Source organism: Helianthus annuus, chromosome 9 (assembly GCF_002127325.2).
Source record: "Helianthus annuus cultivar XRQ/B chromosome 9, HanXRQr2.0-SUNRISE, whole genome shotgun sequence".
NCBI lineage: Eukaryota > Viridiplantae > Streptophyta > Magnoliopsida > Asterales > Asteraceae > Helianthus > Helianthus annuus.
The window spans coordinates 169,978,601-169,996,801 of NC_035441.2; the positions used below are offsets into that span (position 1 = coordinate 169,978,601).

At 35.1% G+C, this 18,201-nt stretch overlaps 2 protein-coding genes and 1 long non-coding RNA gene across 4 annotated transcripts; all 3 read right to left on the reverse strand.

Moving 5' to 3' along the window:
- Positions 1-3,374: 3,374 nt before the first annotated feature.
- On the reverse strand, positions 3,375-4,587 carry LOC110879511. Of its 2 annotated transcripts, none has more exons than XR_002558731.2 (2): positions 4,020-4,587; positions 3,375-3,822 (listed from the first exon to the last, which is right to left on the reverse strand). It is a non-coding gene; the product is annotated as an uncharacterized LOC110879511 (long non-coding RNA). The 2 variants fall into 2 exon arrangements; XR_002558732.2 differs by having other exon boundaries at positions 3,423-3,709; positions 4,020-4,584.
- Positions 4,588-6,277: 1,690 nt separating this feature from the next.
- Positions 6,278-8,762, reverse strand: LOC110879512 (arabinosyltransferase RRA3). Its single transcript, XM_022127981.2, has 2 exons — positions 8,450-8,762; positions 6,278-7,551 (listed from the first exon to the last, which is right to left on the reverse strand). The coding sequence occupies exons 1-2, from the start codon at positions 8,636-8,638 to the stop codon at positions 6,433-6,435; spliced, it is 1,308 nt and encodes a 435-aa protein (XP_021983673.1). The 5' UTR covers positions 8,639-8,762; the 3' UTR covers positions 6,278-6,432.
- Positions 8,763-11,348: 2,586 nt separating this feature from the next.
- LOC110879514 (probable protein phosphatase 2C 55) lies at positions 11,349-16,194 on the reverse strand. The gene is made up of 6 exons (XM_022127982.2): positions 16,039-16,194; positions 13,714-14,542; positions 13,300-13,624; positions 13,072-13,221; positions 11,748-12,038; positions 11,349-11,668 (listed from the first exon to the last, which is right to left on the reverse strand). Exons 2-6 carry the CDS (start codon positions 14,481-14,483, stop codon positions 11,639-11,641), a joined length of 1,566 nt encoding a protein of 521 aa, XP_021983674.1. The 5' UTR covers positions 14,484-14,542; positions 16,039-16,194; the 3' UTR covers positions 11,349-11,638.
- Between the last annotated feature and the right edge of the window lie 2,007 nt (positions 16,195-18,201).

Sequence of the window (18,201 nt, forward strand, 5' to 3'; positions counted from 1 at the left end):
CACACAGCTCCCCACAACCCCACGCGCAATAGCCACAACCCCCACATCTAAATATGAAGTCGATGCAGATCTATTAACGAATCTGAATGTGCAATGATTAGAATCGGATTTGGGGGTGTATGGTGGTGGTTTAACAAATCTGAATAACCCATATTTGTTAATGTTTGATTCGAATCGGATTTGGTGGTTTCATTCGAACACAAACACTGATCTGGTTTTGAAGTGTTCTTGAAGATGATGATTGTTCTTGAAGATTAGGGTTTGAAGATGATGATGTGGAGATGATGGGTTCTTGTTCTTGAATTTAGGTTTTGTTTTTTTTTTTTTATTTGTTCATGTTCATGAAGATCTGAAACTGGTCTGTTGATTTAATTATTGTTTTTTTGATTTGTTCAAGTTCATGAAAATCTGAAACTGGTCAGAAACTTTTGGTTTTTTTTTTTCTGAATTGTATTTTGAGTTGAAGATATTGTTTTAGATTGATGTGAAATTATGAATGTCAGTTGTGGATTTGTGTTTGAAGATGAAAGTGGGTTTGAAGATCTGGGTTCTTCGATTGTTTAATTTCTTCGATTGTTGCTGAGTTCTGAATCGGTAGCTTTCAATTGCAGTTCTGGGTTTGAAGATGAAAGTGGGTTTGAAGATATGGGTTTGAAGTTCTGGGTTTGAAAGTGCTTTGAAGATGAAAGTGGGTTTGAAGTTCTGGGTTTGTTCAAGAAAGAGATGCAGATGATGATGATTTGTTCAAGATTTAGGTTTTATTTATAAAGTCATAAAAGGGGAGAGGAAATTACAATTTTACCCATCATGTGCGACCCATGTGACCAAGAAATTAACCAGAGTTGGGGTTTGGTTAGACTCATGGGCCAAAATGGTTAGATATAGGGACCATGGGGGCAGATCTGTTAAAAATTCTTATTTTGGGCCAATATAGTAAAACTGATATAACTACAGGGGCCAAAAACGTAATTTACTCTTATCTAATTCATGTTTTCAAGGTGCGGGGGGAGGGGTATTTCTTCCATTTGTAAAACAAGAAAAATAAAATTTACACTTTAGTAAAACAAGAAAAAGAAAATTAGTATCTTCGAACCTACAGACTTTTTTGTGTGTTTGAACATGATTTAGACTTTTAAATATCTTTCTTTTGTGATTACAAAAATTGTTTTTGGAAAAAAATGATAATAGAGAAAAGTATTTTATTTACCGGTTAAATTTAAATGATTTACATTTAAATGTTATTCCTTCCATTTGTAAAACAAGAAAAATAAAATTTACGCTTTAGTAAAACAAGAAAAATAAAATTAGTATCTTCGAATCTACAGACTTTTTTGTGTGTTTGAACATGATTTAGACTTTTAAATATCTTTCTTTTGTGATTACAAAAATTGTTTTTGGAAAAAATGATAATAAAGAAAAGTATTTTATTTACCGGTTAAATTTAAATGATTTACATATAAGTTTTATTATTTTATATATAGTTTTTAAATCAATATAGCAATATATCAAATAATTATAAGATTCATAAATATGGGAAAAAAACTCCTAGTTTTGTTTCATTCTTGATCATAAATTTAGTTTGCGAGCCGTTTACAAAATTAAAAACAAAGGAATTTAACCAAAGTAACTGTAATCCAAATATGACTGTATTGCTCACTTAAAAGATAATTATTTCTTGTACCATATGTTAATCTTTACACATTCCTTTAACTTTCTCAGAATAACCATCTTTATGTCTTCTCGACAACAAATCTGTGTCAACCTTTTTTTTTGTGTTACTGACTTAAATTCTTTTATCTCTTGACCTAAAATCATCCTTGAAACATAAATTTATTTAATATTAGGGGATACGGAGTGGGCGGCAAAGGCAGTTTGTCGCGCGGGAACACCGCCGCCTACCCCCCTTTGCCGCGCGGTGAAGTGAGGGATCGGTGACAGGTTGCCGAACGGTGAAGGGAGGGAAGGTGTGTGTGGTGGGGTGCCAACACTTTTGAGCATAATTTAAACAATTTTCGTTGAATGACATGGCATACTCTCATTGGTTGATTTTGAAGTTTACCACTTTCAAGTGTCTAACCACTCCCTACACCCTTATATAAAACACACTTTAAACCATCATCAATTACAAGACCTAGGGGTGTAAAAAAGTAGAATTTACAAACTAGAGTTATACATATAAATAAATGTAATGCAATTTTTAAGTAAAAGATGTATCAGATTTTTATATTCTATCCAAAAATTATTAATGCAAACTCTTGACTATTTACAAAACTAAATCCTTGACCCGTATAATTGTTTCCTTTTGATGACCGTAGCCAAATTCTAGAACGTATTACATTGCAAATAGAGTTAATAGCCAAAATGGTCCCTGAGGTTTGCTCACTTTTGCCACTTTAGTCCAAAATCCAAAATTTTTAAATCTAGGTCCCTGAGGTTTGCATTTTGTTGCCATTTTAGTCCAAATTTCAAAAACTCCTTTTTTTTACTGTTGCAACCAATCTATTTTGTCCTTTTGTGCAGGGGTATTTTGGTCATTTTTATGAGTTATTATAACAAACTCAGATCAAGAACCCAGAATACCCCTGCGCAAAACGACAAAATAGGCTGGTTGCAACAGTAAAAAAAGGGGGGTTTTGAAATTTGGACTAAAACGGCAACAAAATGCAAACCTCAAGGACCCAGATTTAAAAATTTTGAATTTTGGACTAAAGTGGCAAAAGTGAGCAAACCTCAGGGACTATTTTAGCTATTAACTCTTATGACAATAGAAAGAAAACATAAATATGTTGTTGTCACTTAAATCAAAATAAGTAAATGATACATGCAAGTTTGACCCGCAAAGATCAAACGAAAACCACATGATCTAAAAGACTAAATAGTTCATAGACCACCAAAAATTGTAAAAACAATGCATAAGTCAAGTCTTTTAGCCAGAATCATAAAAGATTAAGTTAAAGAATATCCAATTAAACTTTACTACAAAATCCTTCACATTTTAAACAATAAGAACGTGGGGTATGGTGGTACGTGGGTTGGGGGCATGGTGTGACACGTGGAGTATGGGGCACCCAAGACCAAAAGTCAATTTCAAAGGGGTATGGTGGGGCGTGGCTTGGGTGGCGTGGAAAAAAAGCCAATTTCAAAGGGCTAGTGCTCTTGGCCAATGAGGTTCCGCCATGTCATGTGGGTAGCCCCGCCCAATGCCCGGGCTGAAACCCCCGCCCAAGGGGCCACGCCGAAACCCAAGCCCACCCGGGGTGGTGACTTGAGCGTTTGTACCCAACCCACGCCCCAACCCCGCCCCATACCCCATAGTCTAACGATCATTCTCATTTCAGTCCATAAACAAAACATATAATGATATAAGTTCAAAATAGCATCAACATTTACATCCCTTCTATAATTACATACAACAAAAGTGCTTTATGCATCTGCCAAAAGTGTCAAGATTAATAAAATCATGAATGATACATTAAGGCTCATAGAGAGTTAATAGAGACACAGAGAGCCATACATACAAAAAAGAAAGAAAATAAACTGCATGAATAATACCAATAAACTCATGATTTATATCGAAACCAAGGTTCCGAATTCTATAGAACAATAGCTGAAAAAATCTCATTACCAAACACATTAGAGATCATATCCAAGGCAGCAGCACTACACTTTTTGAGCCTCTGAGATTCCATATATTCACTATGTCATCATCCTATAATTGTCAAACAAACGTATATTTTTTATTTGAATAATTCGGCCAGTTTAAGATCAACTGCCACCTCAGAGCTTATTTGAGTAATTCCATATATTCACTATGTCATCATCCTATAATTACCAAACACATACATCATCTTCAGCATTGCAAGGATTAGGTACTCTCAACATTGTTCTTCATTCTTTAATCGTTAATCACACTTTTTAGACACTAAAACTTCTCAATCTTATTCAATCAGAGAACATAGCACAAACAGCAAAAAAGATGCATTAAACACAATTTTAAATCTATAAAAATTAATAAATACCATCTCTGATCGAGAAGTTGATGTCGCCTTTCCCGCAAACGTACTTCGGGTCCTAAACTTCCTCCATCTGACCTTCTTTTCAAGGACAGATTTGTTGTCCGAAATATGAAGAAATTAAAATCGATCTACATATACACTCATTACAAAATAAACACAAACGTTTGAATTAATCAAATTAAAGACGAATCTTGATCAGATAGGAAATTGCCGTATGCAACGATTAGGGTTTGTGGCACCATGAAAACAATACTTTATAAGAAATCGAATACTGACCTTTTAGAATTGGTGTTTGTGAGAATCCATTAGAACTTCCAGCAGCTATTCTCATTGGGCTTGCTTTCAAACGAAGATCAAGAAAAAGAGAATTTGATGATGAAAAAAAACTCAAGTATATAATGGAAAGGAGGCATGGAAGTGTTAATTTAGGGTTTCTGGTGATGACGATGAAGAAAAAACCCAATTGTGTTTTCATAGAGAAAAGAGATTGTCGGGAAAAAAAATATGCGGGTCATTAATCCGGATCTTAGGCCCGTGTGATTGCACATTGGGTTAGAGGGGATGAGGTGAATTGTGGTGATCACAAGTGTCCCAAATTTGGTTTCTTTTATTATATAGTATAGACTAGGTTAGAACCCCGTGTATTACACGGGCTGAATAAAAATAATTTTATATACTAAGTAATAAAAAAGTTAACATCTTTAAAAACTTGTATATTGTAAGATTGAATAAACACGTGTATTACATAGCTTAAATACAAATAATGTAATCAATTAACACACACAGTTATCAATATATTTTTGGAAAAAATGAACTTTGATGTAACATTTTACTTTGTTTTTTTTATTTATTATTAAGTTATATGCTTGTGTATTACATAAACTTTATTTATTTATTTATTTATTAATAGATTAGAAATTTGTGTGTTATACGTGGTTGAATCAATTTAATATTAAATAGTTATTAATAAGCAGAAAAATAAAAGAAAGAATTAAGAAAAGAAATATTAAATATATAAGAGATAAGCAAAATAAATAAATAAATAAAAAATTATACAGCAACAAGCATTGAAATTATTATTAATAAATAACCCTTTATATTAATCAATATAAACAATCTATTTGTATTAATTATATGGATAAATTATTCAGATGTTTCTTATCTAAAAGAACACACAAAAATATATAGGAATAATATATGTCATGTAAATAAGTGACGATGAGAGGAATTAAAAAAAAGCCGGTGGAGAATAATGAAAATCGAATGTATTAATATTTTATTTATATAATTTAAAGATAATTTTATGTGAAGTGAATAGATTATTTTTATATATCTTTGAATTTTAGTCTTATCGTTTATTAATATAGATATAATGAATATTTTTAATTATAAAAAATAAGTATTTATAATTAAGTAGGAGATAATTAAGGGAGGGATAATGAATATCTTTAATTATATAAAAAATATGTATTCATAATTAAGTAGAGATAATTAAGGAGAAGAAAGAAGCGGGAAAACAATAAAATAGATAGTTCCAATGAATGACACGTGTACCCTATTGGTTTACTTTATTATATGTATAGATTTTACTGTTATTTAACTAATGTTTTTATGTATTTATTTAATTATTTTTCATATATATATTTATAGGGTTGGGCTATATAGAAAACCCTAAAAGTTTTAAGAAACCCTAGAAAACCCAACCTCCCGACATTTTCTTTTGAAAAAAATAACACATGTAATATACATGTTTTTAAGAGTTTTGCGCCAAAAAAAAAAAACAAAAAAGCGCCGAAGGAATGTTTTTAAAAAAAATAAACAAGTTTCAGCATTTTTTGTCTAACACATGTTAGTCACAAAAGTTGCTGAAATTTGTTTATTTTTTAAAAAAAAATCCTTCGGCGTTTTTTTGTTTTTTTGGCCCAAAACTCTTAAAAACATGTATATTACATGTGTTATTTTTTTCAAAAAAAAAAAATGTGGGGAGGTGGGGTTTTCTAGGGTTTCTTAAAATTTTTAGGGTATTTGTCACAACTATATATAAGAAATATGTTTTATGTTATATCAAAATATTATAACTACCTAAATAATGGAGCCTTTAGGCTCTTGAAACTCGGTATATGAAGCTCGAGTTCAAGATCGTTATTTAAATTATCTAAACCTCAAGCTCGTGTAAGCTCGGCTTAGTTTGAGCTTCTAGTAAACCGAACAAGGATAGCTCACGGCTCGGTTAGTTTACATCCCCCAACAAGAACAAAACATTCAAATAATTGTTCAAATAATAATATCAAACACAGATGTCATTCAGAAAAAGCATTTAACAAGAAGATGAAAGTAACTGTATAGTTACATACGTGACAGAAAGTAAAGAAAATTAGATTTAGATGATAATACAAGATCAAGTACACCGTAAATGTTACCAATCCGAACCATCAGGAAACGGTTCCAACGCATCTTGCTTCCCGTCGAAATAAAACTCCATGACTGCTTTCATTCTGGGTAATTTATCTGGATGGTAATTCAAATGAACAATCACAGGCTTTAACTTCTTCAAATCACCATCTTTTCTCACCTGTTTGAAAAGAGTCTTACTGTTCATAAACATATAACGATCCATCGTTCTCTTTGAAGCATGAAGTCCGATATAACCAGGATGAGAAGGAAAGAAAAGCTCTTCATTGAAAACCGCTTGATCCCAAGCAGGTGGCGGGTGGGATAACCTGTCAGCCACACGGTCTAATAGCTCAATTGCAGGTACGGTAGGGCGCAAGTAAAAGAACCCAGAATTATAAACCCATATTCGCATGGTATGAGCATATCTAGCCCACCCCATAGATGGATCATCCGATACATCATTATAACCATAAGCAGTCATGTTATCATGCCCATCAGACATAGATTCCACATCTGAATCGCGATATATATGATCAAACGGGTTTTGTAGGTACACAATATCAACATCTGACAAAAGAACACCGTAACCCAACTGTAAAAACTCCCGCAAGATTCTGAACTTCAATCCTGAAACCGCGTGATTCCCTCCTGATTTGGCAATCGAATCAATATCCTCATCCGGATCTCTAGTGTAAAAAGGTACATCATTTTCTTTACAAAAATCAGCAATCCCATTGTCTAATGCCACAACTAGATAATTAGGTATGCCTACTTTCTTAATGCTAGTGAACCATACCTCTAACATTTCTTTAACGTTAGAATTTGCGAGTGCGACTATAAGCTCGTTTTTAACAGCGATCTTTTTTAATATCTTTGACAGTCTTGGGTTAACGGTGTCATCTGGCAGGACTATAGGGTTGGTTCTTATACCCTTTACGGTTCCAAAAGGCCCGGCCTTTTGTTGTTCGCCTACCACTACGACTTGTTTCTCAGCATTACCGTTTTTCTGTTCAGCTGCCATTAACTTGTTGGTTAAATCTCTAACTTGTTTCTTTAACTCATCATTCTTACTTGATAAATCCGCAAGATCTGATCTCAACATGTTAACTCGCTCTGAGGATTCGCATGTAGTGGATCCAATCTGTAGAAACAGGATCCTTTATATAATTAGGCTCAGCAATTGATTAAAAAAACTGAAAGTTGGTTACATGGTTAATAAAAGCGTGTGACGATCGGATGCCTTTTGATCCCAAAACCCAATGCGTGATGCGCAATGTACGAAGGGCGCATCACATATGCAAGGTGTGCATACTTTAAAAAAACACTCAAAAGGTATTTGTAGATAATATTTTAACTTGTTAGCCTTTAAATCCTAAATAGAATATAAGATATTCTCATCATCTATAGCCAAATTTGTCCAATTGATGGTCTAATTTGCTCAAATACCCAAACCCATTGCTCAACCGTTGGTCAAATTTGTTCAATCAGGTTTCAAAAACTCAGACCCATTGAAATCACGGTCCAATTTGTGCAAATATTGGCTAACTGCATAACGCGCCGCATCAGACCACATCATGTGATGCGTGCATCATGATCCGATTTATCATTATTCGCTCCTGATGCGCTCATTTTAAAACCAAAGCTAGTTAAAAGAATATGTTAAGCAAGTAAAGGATCTTGATTTAATGTTCAAGTAAACCATGATGATTGGCAACCAATCAAGAAAAAAAAAGAGGTCATTAGTCATTTCTGGTGTTTGACTTTGACAAGAATTTCATGTTCAATGGTTTTTCAAATTAAACAACCAGCATGAGTAAGTAAGAAGCAATCATCATCGTACTATGAGGCTGAAAAGGGAGAGAATTGAAAACTAAAATATGTTTGATTCAAGAGACAAATCGTCGAACACATTGTGAGCACAAAAAAAAGACTTAAAAATGCTTTGATTACGAATTACCTACTCTTAAACCCTTACAAAGCAAAGTATATAATACACACTGAACAAACATCAAATCAGTTTAAAAAAATGTAAAATTCACCTGAAGAATCGATTTGGCGAGACGGCGACCTTGAAAGTTTGAAGCTTGAGTGGAAGAGAAAAAACCATGAGGGTACAGAAACGCAAAGATGCCTCCGAATAATATTCCGATGACAATTGCAACGGCGATTCGTGATCCGCGTCCCGATTGAGCTGTGTTCTTGTCTCGGCGACCCACAGGACCCGCCATTGCGATCTAGAGAGAGAGAGAGAGAGAGAGAGAGAGATGATCTCTGTTGACTTTTATCTGGCTCTATAAACCCAGCCAGACGACTCATTGTAGTTGGTGGTGTTGCTTGTTGACTTTCGAGCTGTCTGACTATTTGAATTCTGACTTTTCAACAATGTAGTGGCACTACAAATCTACAATACGGTTTTAATGTTTTATCGTGGCTGTTAAACTGGTTGCATTCGTGGATTTACGGATGGATCTCATATAAAATAAACGGGTTAAATGGGTTAATTAGTAAATCGTCAGGTTGACATGGACGTAGCCAACAAATAAACCAGACAGAACTCATTCAAACTAAACATAAACCTGCGAATTTTATGTTAGATTTGGGTCGTATCAAAATTTCACATCTTTAGATTTGATGTATTAAATAAGCTTAGACCATGCCTAGTCGTTGGGGGTGAATAATGCCCCACCCTTGGGCGTTGTGCACCATGTTGCAGCCCAGTTAGCAATGAGACGTTTTTCTAAAATGAGTGTAGTGGGGATGTGGGCATTGTGGTGTAATAGAATTAAATAAAAGAAAAACCATAAAAAAATGTTATTGGACAAATAAAGCTTGGAAACTGGCGATTGGGCAAAAAATTTGAAACTAGGCGTGGAATATTGCACGCTCCTCACATTTTTTTTCTCGAAAAAATGCCCATGGGGGCCAAGATGGGGCGTGCTTTGGGCGTGGATGGCATTAAAAACACCCCAATACACACAAGTACGCACGGTCTTATAAACTAAATACACCAAGACTAGGGAGATACGTTTGTATAGGCTGAGTAATATAGGGCGTATATTTCTATTTCTAAAGGTATATAAATTTTAGTAATATTGGATTTTAATAATCTTAACTATTCGTTGTTGGCCGCCAACAGTACCAACTTTAAAAATAACCACTTCCAGTCCTAACTTTTAACATATTGCCCTCTAATGGACCCTGACTAACAGAACCCTAACGTCGTTAGTGTCTGGTCACCGGAAAAACGTTTTTTAGCCGGAAAACTCATTTTTGCCCGGAAAACTCAACATTTTCGTCCCGAACCATTTTGTAACCTTATTATGGACCTTTGGGAACCTTTTTCTAGTAAAAACCCCAATTATTAAAGTCGCCGGAAAATTCCATTTTCGCCGGAAAACTTCTTTTTAGCCGGAAAACTCAACATTTTCATACCAAACCTCTTTGTAACATTAGATCAGACTTTCAGAAACCTTTTTCTGGACAAAAAGCGGTTTTCCGGCGACCGGAGACTAACGGCGTTAGTGTTCTGTTAGTCAGGGTCCATTGGTGGTTATTTTTTAAGTTGGAACTGTTGGCGGCCAACGGCGAATAGTTGAGATTATTAAAATCCAATATTCCTAAATTTTATTATGAATAGAAGAAAAAAGTAAATTTCTTAATGATCGTAAATAGACGTTAATGCCCATTAATACGTTAGGTCAAAACTCAAAAGTCTTTTGGTACTTTAATACCTATTAATACCGTTAGACTATGGGGTATGGTCCCCTTTTCCCCACCTCCACCTCCACATCACTTCCACCTCATCACCTTCACCTTCGTCTTCCCATTCCTCTCTCCTCATCAACAAGAAATGGTTTCCCCATCTCCATCCAATAATATTAAGAGAGAGAAGAAGAAGAACAAGGCAGACGGATAGAATTTCCCGAGCTCACCAAAATCTCCAGGAGGCGGTGTTCCCGACGGGGAAGGGCTCCACATCAGCCTCCCGAGCTCTCTCTCGATACCACACCCAGTGGTCTTAGGACATGCAAGAGTGTGTTAAAGATATATAGCAATATACTTTGATATACTGTATGGTTAAATATGATTTAATTCTGAAAGTTTGTTTGTTTGTTTCTATTAAAAAAAATCATTTAAACTGTTAACATAAATATCTCTCTTTTTTTATACCACAAATCCTGATGAATATACGGGTAAAATCTAAAATTAATTTTGTCCACATTTTCATAGGGCGAGTCTCTTAATTTTTTAGCTTTATACAAGCAAGTACCCGAACTTCTTTATATAATCAAATTAAGTTCTTAAAAGTATGTTTACTACCTGAAAAACCAGAGGTGTACACGAGCATTCGTGAGCAACTCAAGATTGGTAAGCTAAAAACTCAAATCGAGCCAAGCTTAAACAAGCTCAAGCCTAAGCTTCAAATATCAAGCTCGCAAGCCTAAACAAACTTTTGAATTATATAATTTCGATTTATATATATGTTTATATATAACTATTATTATTATCAAAATCATGATAGAAATAGTTAAATAATATCTTACATTTTACATAAAAACTATAACTATAAACATATATAAATTAAATAATTAAACAATTAATAAAAAATAGACAAGCCAAGCTTGAAAAACTACTCATGAGCTAAACTCTAACCCGAGCTCTCTGAAGGTTCAAGTGTTCAACTAGCCAAGCTCAGGCCTATACGAGCCCTCGTTGAAACTTGGTGAGCTTAAGCAATCCCATTCATAATGATTAAAAAAACACATCACAGTCGATTTCTTCAACAGAGAAAGATGAACGCATGACAAAGGTAGTGGTTAAGTTTTAAAAAGTTAAGAAATTAAACATTTATAAAATATTTATGACCTTGTCTTAATAAAAACAATTTTTAAATAAAATATTTATGACCTTTGTCTTTATAAAAACAAATTTTAAAGGTATCCCAAAAAAGTATATGACATATTATTAACCCCATATTACTGGTGAGGAGCATCAAAGTTCAACAACAAAAAGAACTCCCATTTTTGCTGTTCCTTTCTTCAAGAACACAGCATTCCTTCACATACAAAACACTGTATTTCACTAAGTTCCTGCTATATACAAATTTCACTATCCTGCGGTATGCATGCATCGGTATTTTATCAAAACACTAGACCACAAAAGCAGCAAACAACAGACTGCACCACGTACCCTGCAACTGAATTGAGTAATTGCTTCAACAGGATCACCTATGAAGAGTTCAATGATGAAGAATCCTCCTGCACCACGAAAACAGACCATGTGTCAGAAGTTCTCTGTATGAGTGTGTGTGAGAGAGAGAGAGAGGGAAGGGCTTACGTCTTTTGAAGCAGTGATGTAGGAGACAACAACAGTAATATCATCAAGTTTCCCACCATAGTACCGAAATCCGGCTTCTTGAGCTGCAGCAGAAAAAGGTGTCTGCCTATCCTTTTCCTGTGCCCTTTGTCGAGCTAAAGCCGCTATCTTTTGGGCTGTCGCCTGTGGTTCCAAACCAGCTCGCACCGCGTGAACCACAATCGCAGTGATATCATTGTTGTACAGATTATCAAACAGTCCATCCGTGCCTGCTATTATCACATCTCCTGGTGCAACAGGAATTGAGAATACCTGCATCATCATATTATTATATAGAGAAAGTGTAGAATACAATAGTAATTTATTGTGTGAAGATACACGAGTAGGAGATTGCATAGTTATCAATAGCAAATAGCGACAACGTACCTATACGCTATGTAGCGATAGCGATGAAATAGCGCCCGCTATTTCCTTTTTAGCGATAAGGTAGTTAAAAATTTAAAAAATAAAAAATAGCTATCTATATAATATTTTTTTATATATAATGTTAATTTTATACACTTTTATGTACAAATTTATAAGTTTAAGGACCAAATGTAAGCTAGTGAAAATAGGGGGTTAAATGTCAAAATACACAAACTAATTTTACACTTTTGATGTACATTTTACAAATTTTAGACTAAATGTAACTCAATGAAAGATAGAGGGGTTAAATGTTAAAATCCATAAACTTATTTTAACCCTAAAAAGGCTCAAACATAACAAAAACGCAGCCGCCCTTCTTCTCCTTGTTTCCAGCAAGTTTCCGGCAAAAATTGCAGGTTTCCAGCTGGAATTCGTCGTATCCGCTATAATCACGCTATGGAGTCGCTACATAATAGATTGCGAGACATGGGCGCTTCGCCACGAAGTGCGCGATAGCGAGCGCTATCTTCGCTATAGATAACTATGGGAGATTGAGACACGTGTCATTACTTTTTTTTATAACGTGCGTGATTATGTATATAACATGCATAATTAGGGTTTTGAAACAACCCATGCGCAATTTTCATGTTTGGTGGCATGTGAGTTTTAATTTTTTTATAACGGGCATAATTATGTAATAACATGCGTAATTATGCAAATAACGTACGTAATTAGGGTTTAACCCAACCCATGCATAATTATGCATTATAATGTGTGTAATTATGCAATAACGTGCGTAATTATGTCAGGTTAAGTACTATTGTGCCATCGCGTTTAATTGAAGACTAGGGTAGATGTGCGGTTGAGATGCTTGCGTACGTTAACCGGCCTCTTATTAGATAATACCATTGCAAAGTTTAAAAGAACTGTTTATACTAACCTGACCAGAGCTGGGCAGATCACTATTGCTTCCATTTTCCAGTTGATATGTGAAATTAAAATCATGTTGTTGTGCAGGGGATCTGAAAACGGTGCATCCATCTCTAACTACCATGAAGCCACTATCACCCAAATTAATCGCATTTAGACCCTGAAAAAAAGACATTAATTAATCAAAATGCAGCAATACCCTCAAAAAGGGTTATTAAATTAAAAACAATATTACTACCTGATTTGTGAGTGCAATAATACAAGCAGTAGAGGATCCTTTGGCTTTTGTGTTTGTGTAAGCTTTCTCCAAAACCCTAGCGGGATCAACAGAACCCTTAGGCTCATCTTGTACAGCACTTACTGAATTAGACATGAGTTCACGTGCGTATTTCCCAGCATCGATACCGAGATCAGCCCAACCACCTACACCGTCCGCTACACCTATCGCTTGTTCATCCGAACAAATAAAATGAGCATCCTCGCCACCTGTCTCCTCCTTATCGGGATGCGGCAGATAACATGATCCAGAAAGCAGCTTCAACGGTCTGTCTGATAAGGTTTTCCTGTAGTCAACATAAAGCGGAATAAAAGATTTTAGATTTGTTAATAATCTCCAAAAATGTAAGTTATGTTGATTGTTGATACTACCTACCTATCAGAAGAGTCTGCAGAATTCGTAATGTGATCATCCGGCACACGGTTGTCTGAGAACATATCAGACGCTGTTCCCGCAGTTAAACACGCAGGAACCGAGACATGAAAGCTCTTCAGCTGAAACCCTAGAAACTCGTTTAAACCACCGTTTGTCTTGGCAACATGGTATATAAAGTATCCGTATATAGAGAAACCATCCGGTTGGTTGTTATTTCTTGAATTCATACTTATCTTCCTGAAACTGTGGAAACTTCTGATGTTCGAAGATATACCAAAATTATCAATCGAGCCTATAAGGTTCTCACGCGTGGAAGCTATGTTACTTAAATAGCCTCCTTTAACTAAAGCTTTTGAACTGCAAAGAGCCACAGGCATCTTGAGATTGCTAATACTGGTAGAAAAATTACTAGACCCAGATTGCAGATTTTCAACATGATACCCGCAAACTTGGAATGACGGTCCGGACACAGATGGAGTCGAAAATGTACGTGAAACAGCTCCCATAACTGAAAGATTCTTTTTCTTACTAGCTGGTTGTAAGTTTAGTTGAGCAGCACATGGGGAATATTGCTGAAGTAGAACGTTCAGGTCACTGGGTTTTACGAACGCTCCAGACCCAGAGTAGAACCTAGGTTTACCAAACAGAAGTTTTCCATGACCGATTAGAAGTTCCAATGAGTCCTGAAAGATAGCTTCGGGAACAATGTTGGTTTTCTGAACCCCTTGTCTGAATATACCTCTCAGTTTTGAGAAATACGTGTTTGGCATTTTGCCCTTGCAATATCACAGCATGCAAGGTGTAATCTCATAACTCCATGCACGTTTATCTGTGAGATTCAATCCAATCAGTTTCATATACAAATAACGAAAACAAGCCTCAAGAGAGTTTTTACACTCACTAGAGAAATCACAATAATGGTTTGCCATCGTATATAAAATGGAAGGATATTCGAGTGCAGATTATTCAAATCATTGGAAACAAATTCGGGAATAAAGAGTGATGTTTGTGCAGTTTAAATCTCATTTCTTTGCGCTAAATCGTTGTGGGAAAATAACTACAATCACCGTCAATCTTTCATAGTTATGATGATGATAGTAATAATAAAAGAGAAGAGAATAAAAATATTGCAACAGCATACAGTATGATGCTTGTTAACAAATTTTTTTTAGAAACATGGCTCTGAACAAAGTGTTTCCCTATGCAGTTAATGTGGTAAAATATCGGATATCGGTCAAGAACCGATATTTGAGATATGGGTTATCTCGGTGAGATATCGGTAATTTTAATATCATGCAGAATTTATACATATAGCAATTTAACACTAACAATTCAGTGATATATCGGTCAAATATCAGTGATATATATCGGTCAATATAGCCGATAATATCGGTACCGATATTCTGACCGATATTTGACACCGATATTTTACATGGGGGACCAATAACCGATATATCACCGATATTATTTAACCGCATAGGTGTTTCCTCGATATGTCCAGTGTTTTGTGTCCGTAATGTGTTCTCTATAGCATACCTTAAGGGTGCTCATAAACTGTTGAAACCAACCGAACTACCAAACTGAAGCAAGTCGGCTGGTTCAGTTTACCGGTTAAACGGTTTGGTGTTTGAAACTTAGCACTCGCCTTGTAAATCGAACCGGTAATTTAACCTTGACTTTTATATTTATATTTACATTTTTAAAATATGTTGTTAGGTATATGTATTATAAATCATAAGCCTACTTTATCACTTTAAAACGTTTAACACAAACTAACGATTTCAGATATATAAACATCGCTTCAAACCGCCAAACAGATCAACCGGTTTGGTTTGGCTCAAAACTTTCATCAGAACTGGCCGTGAACACCATGTATCTAGGGTTTTGATTTGGTTAAATGAAAGGAAAGTGTTTACACCAAATCAAGGGCATTTTAACATCATCTGTATACTGATGTAAGAAGTCCTCATCCTAATGATATTCAATATTTCCTAATTTAGTTATGCTTGTGAACATGACTCTCATAGCCAATCCCTTTCTGTGATGATAGATTCTTTCTCTCAAATCTCATTTTCTGCTCTGCTAATCTAGTCTAGTTTATTACAAGTAGTAAATCAACTTAACCCTAAAAATCGAAACATGACACCAACTGTAGGAGATGAGTAAACCACAAAGAAGAAGCACTTCTGATGAATAAATCAACGATAAAACATACTATTAAACTAACTAATCGGTTCAAAATCGTTTAACTTCCCACAGATACATGAATCAAACTGTATACAGAACAAAATTGAATATAAAAAAGATGATAAAAGGATATGTTACCTTGTGATGTAGTGATGTGGAGAAGCGATCTACGATATGGGTGGAGATTAAGATGGCGGCTCCGGGCTTTTGGGGGTGTAATTAAAGCCCTAACGAACCAGACGTTGAAATAAACCGGAGATCGAGAGGGTATTGTTGTAAATAAATGCATTCGCCGGTCTGGAAATATCCGTAGAATCATGTACGTTAAAATAAAGTATTTGAGAAATTAATTAATTAAAGTTTTACAACATTTTAGAACTTACTTTGCTTCTTTACAAACTAGTGGATTTTAGAAGTTACTTTGCTTCTTTACAAACTAGTGGACGATATAAAATACTAAATAGTAGGAAGTGGGATTATGTGTGTGTTGCGGCGGGTATTCGGTTGATATCGATTTGTTTCGTTATAAATTAGTATGGTATTGTTACTCGGGTATGGTAACTGAAAAAGATATGTCCAAGACGATGTCAACAGGGCCACTGACTTTGCTAAAATGTATTAAGAAACTCGAGTTTGAATTTTTGGCAAGATCTTTTGTATTTTAACGAACTATAACCTATTAAGAAATTAAGCGTTTTGACAAACTTAAATAACTAAACAATTATAAACTAACTGAAACATATCACTATTGTTGTCATCGTCACCATTGCAAAGGATACAAGAGTGGTGATGGTAAGGATAGTGGTGGAGGTGGTGATGGAAGTGATGACAACATTAGAGGTGGGGTAAGGATGAAAGTGGAGGTTGAGGTGTGGGTAACGAGGTGCGTGGGATGGGTGTCAGTGATTTAGTGGATGCAACAACGACAAAGTAGTCAAAGATTTCAGTTCACTTAAATGAGTTCTTTCACAGTCTGAGAGGAATCTAAAACTCTTTTACATGATATGAATTTAGATAGTTCACTTGCGTCCCCGTTTTATTCTCAATCAAACATGTTATCATTGAATTCATATTATAATTACAACAAAATTACAAACTGAATATTTTAGAAATGAAATTTATATTCCAATTTTATTTGGTTTTGCAAACAAAACACTTAGATTTCATCAACAAAATCTAGCACGAGGTAACTATTGCTTTATGTTATAGCATGCTTGTTATCGAGTCGAGGGTATCGATGGGAGCAACCTCTCTATCTTTTGAGATAGAAGAAGGGTTTGGTCTCATCTCAACCTTTATAGTCTCTACCAACTACTAAAATATTTACGTAATACATTTATTAGTTATTCTATCACATTGTGATAACATCTTAAACTTACCATTTTGTCTTATGATATAAAAGCCTTAAAAGTCTTGTTTTAACCCCATGAACATTGGATTTCCCCTCTCTTATTTTCGTCTTGTATCGTGAACTCTTGTATATTCTTTTCTCCATACGATTTAGTGTTGAAGTAATACTAACACCTTACGGTATTAAAAAATGTTTATAATACTAACTCCTTATGGTCAGCCCAATAAGTTTATTTAAAAAAAGTTAGGACTTCATGGCTCCAAAAAGTTAGGACCCTTTTGATTCACAAACTTTCATTTACTACTTGTATCATTCTAAGGCCGAAGGGCATACCCCAAAACGTATTTAGCAAGTATGAAACAGGTATGAGATTAAATGATACATGTTTCGCTTATTTGAAACTTTTTTTTTGAGCGGCCAACGGATAAAAGCCCAACTACTAGCGGTAATCCAATGGCAAAAGACAACCCATAGCCCATACGTCCGCAATCACAAACAAAGCTAGGTAGCCCAAGCCCACCATCTCCAATTATGGGGAAAACCCACCGCCGAAGGCCCACTTCGGTAAAACTAGGTTGTGATCAGTTTCAAACATCAGACCTATTGCCTCAAACCCAAATCTTCATTTCCCCTCCCATGCCAATTGAGCTATAGCTAATTGGCTCAATGTTAGTAATGACTACAAAATGTGTATGCAAAACCTCATTTAAGCACTAGATTCTTTTAATTACTCGTCGGGCAAAGATGCACAACTTAGAACAAGAGAAATGGTGTAGATTTTGCTTTACAAATTTTTCTTTGTAATATTTTGTTCTTGGTGCTATGGATGTTTAGTTGTTTACCACAGAGTCATAGCCAGTGTTGTAAAAATCGCGACTAAGCAGCGACTAGTCGGCGATTAATCACTAGTCGGCTAGTAATCGAGTAATTTTTCGTTAATCAGTCCAATA

Excerpts from the sequence above, each read along its gene's own strand:
- LOC110879512 (XM_022127981.2), bottom strand. The coding sequence starts at position 8,638 with ATGGCGGGTCCTGTGGGTCGCCGAGACAAGAACACAGCTCAATCGGGA. Across the intron at positions 7,552-8,449 it reads TCGCCAAATCGATTCTTCAG|ATTGGATCCACTACATGCGA; the intron begins GTGAATTTTACA and ends CTGTTTCTACAG.
- LOC110879514 (XM_022127982.2), bottom strand. The coding sequence starts at position 14,483 with ATGCCAAACACGTATTTCTCAAAACTGAGAGGTATATTCAGACAAGGG. Across the intron at positions 13,222-13,299 it reads TTATTGCACTCACAAATCAG|GGTCTAAATGCGATTAATTT; the intron begins GTAGTAATATTG and ends TCTTTTTTTCAG. Across the intron at positions 11,669-11,747 it reads ACATCACTGCTTCAAAAGAC|GAGGATTCTTCATCATTGAA; the intron begins GTAAGCCCTTCC and ends TTCGTGGTGCAG.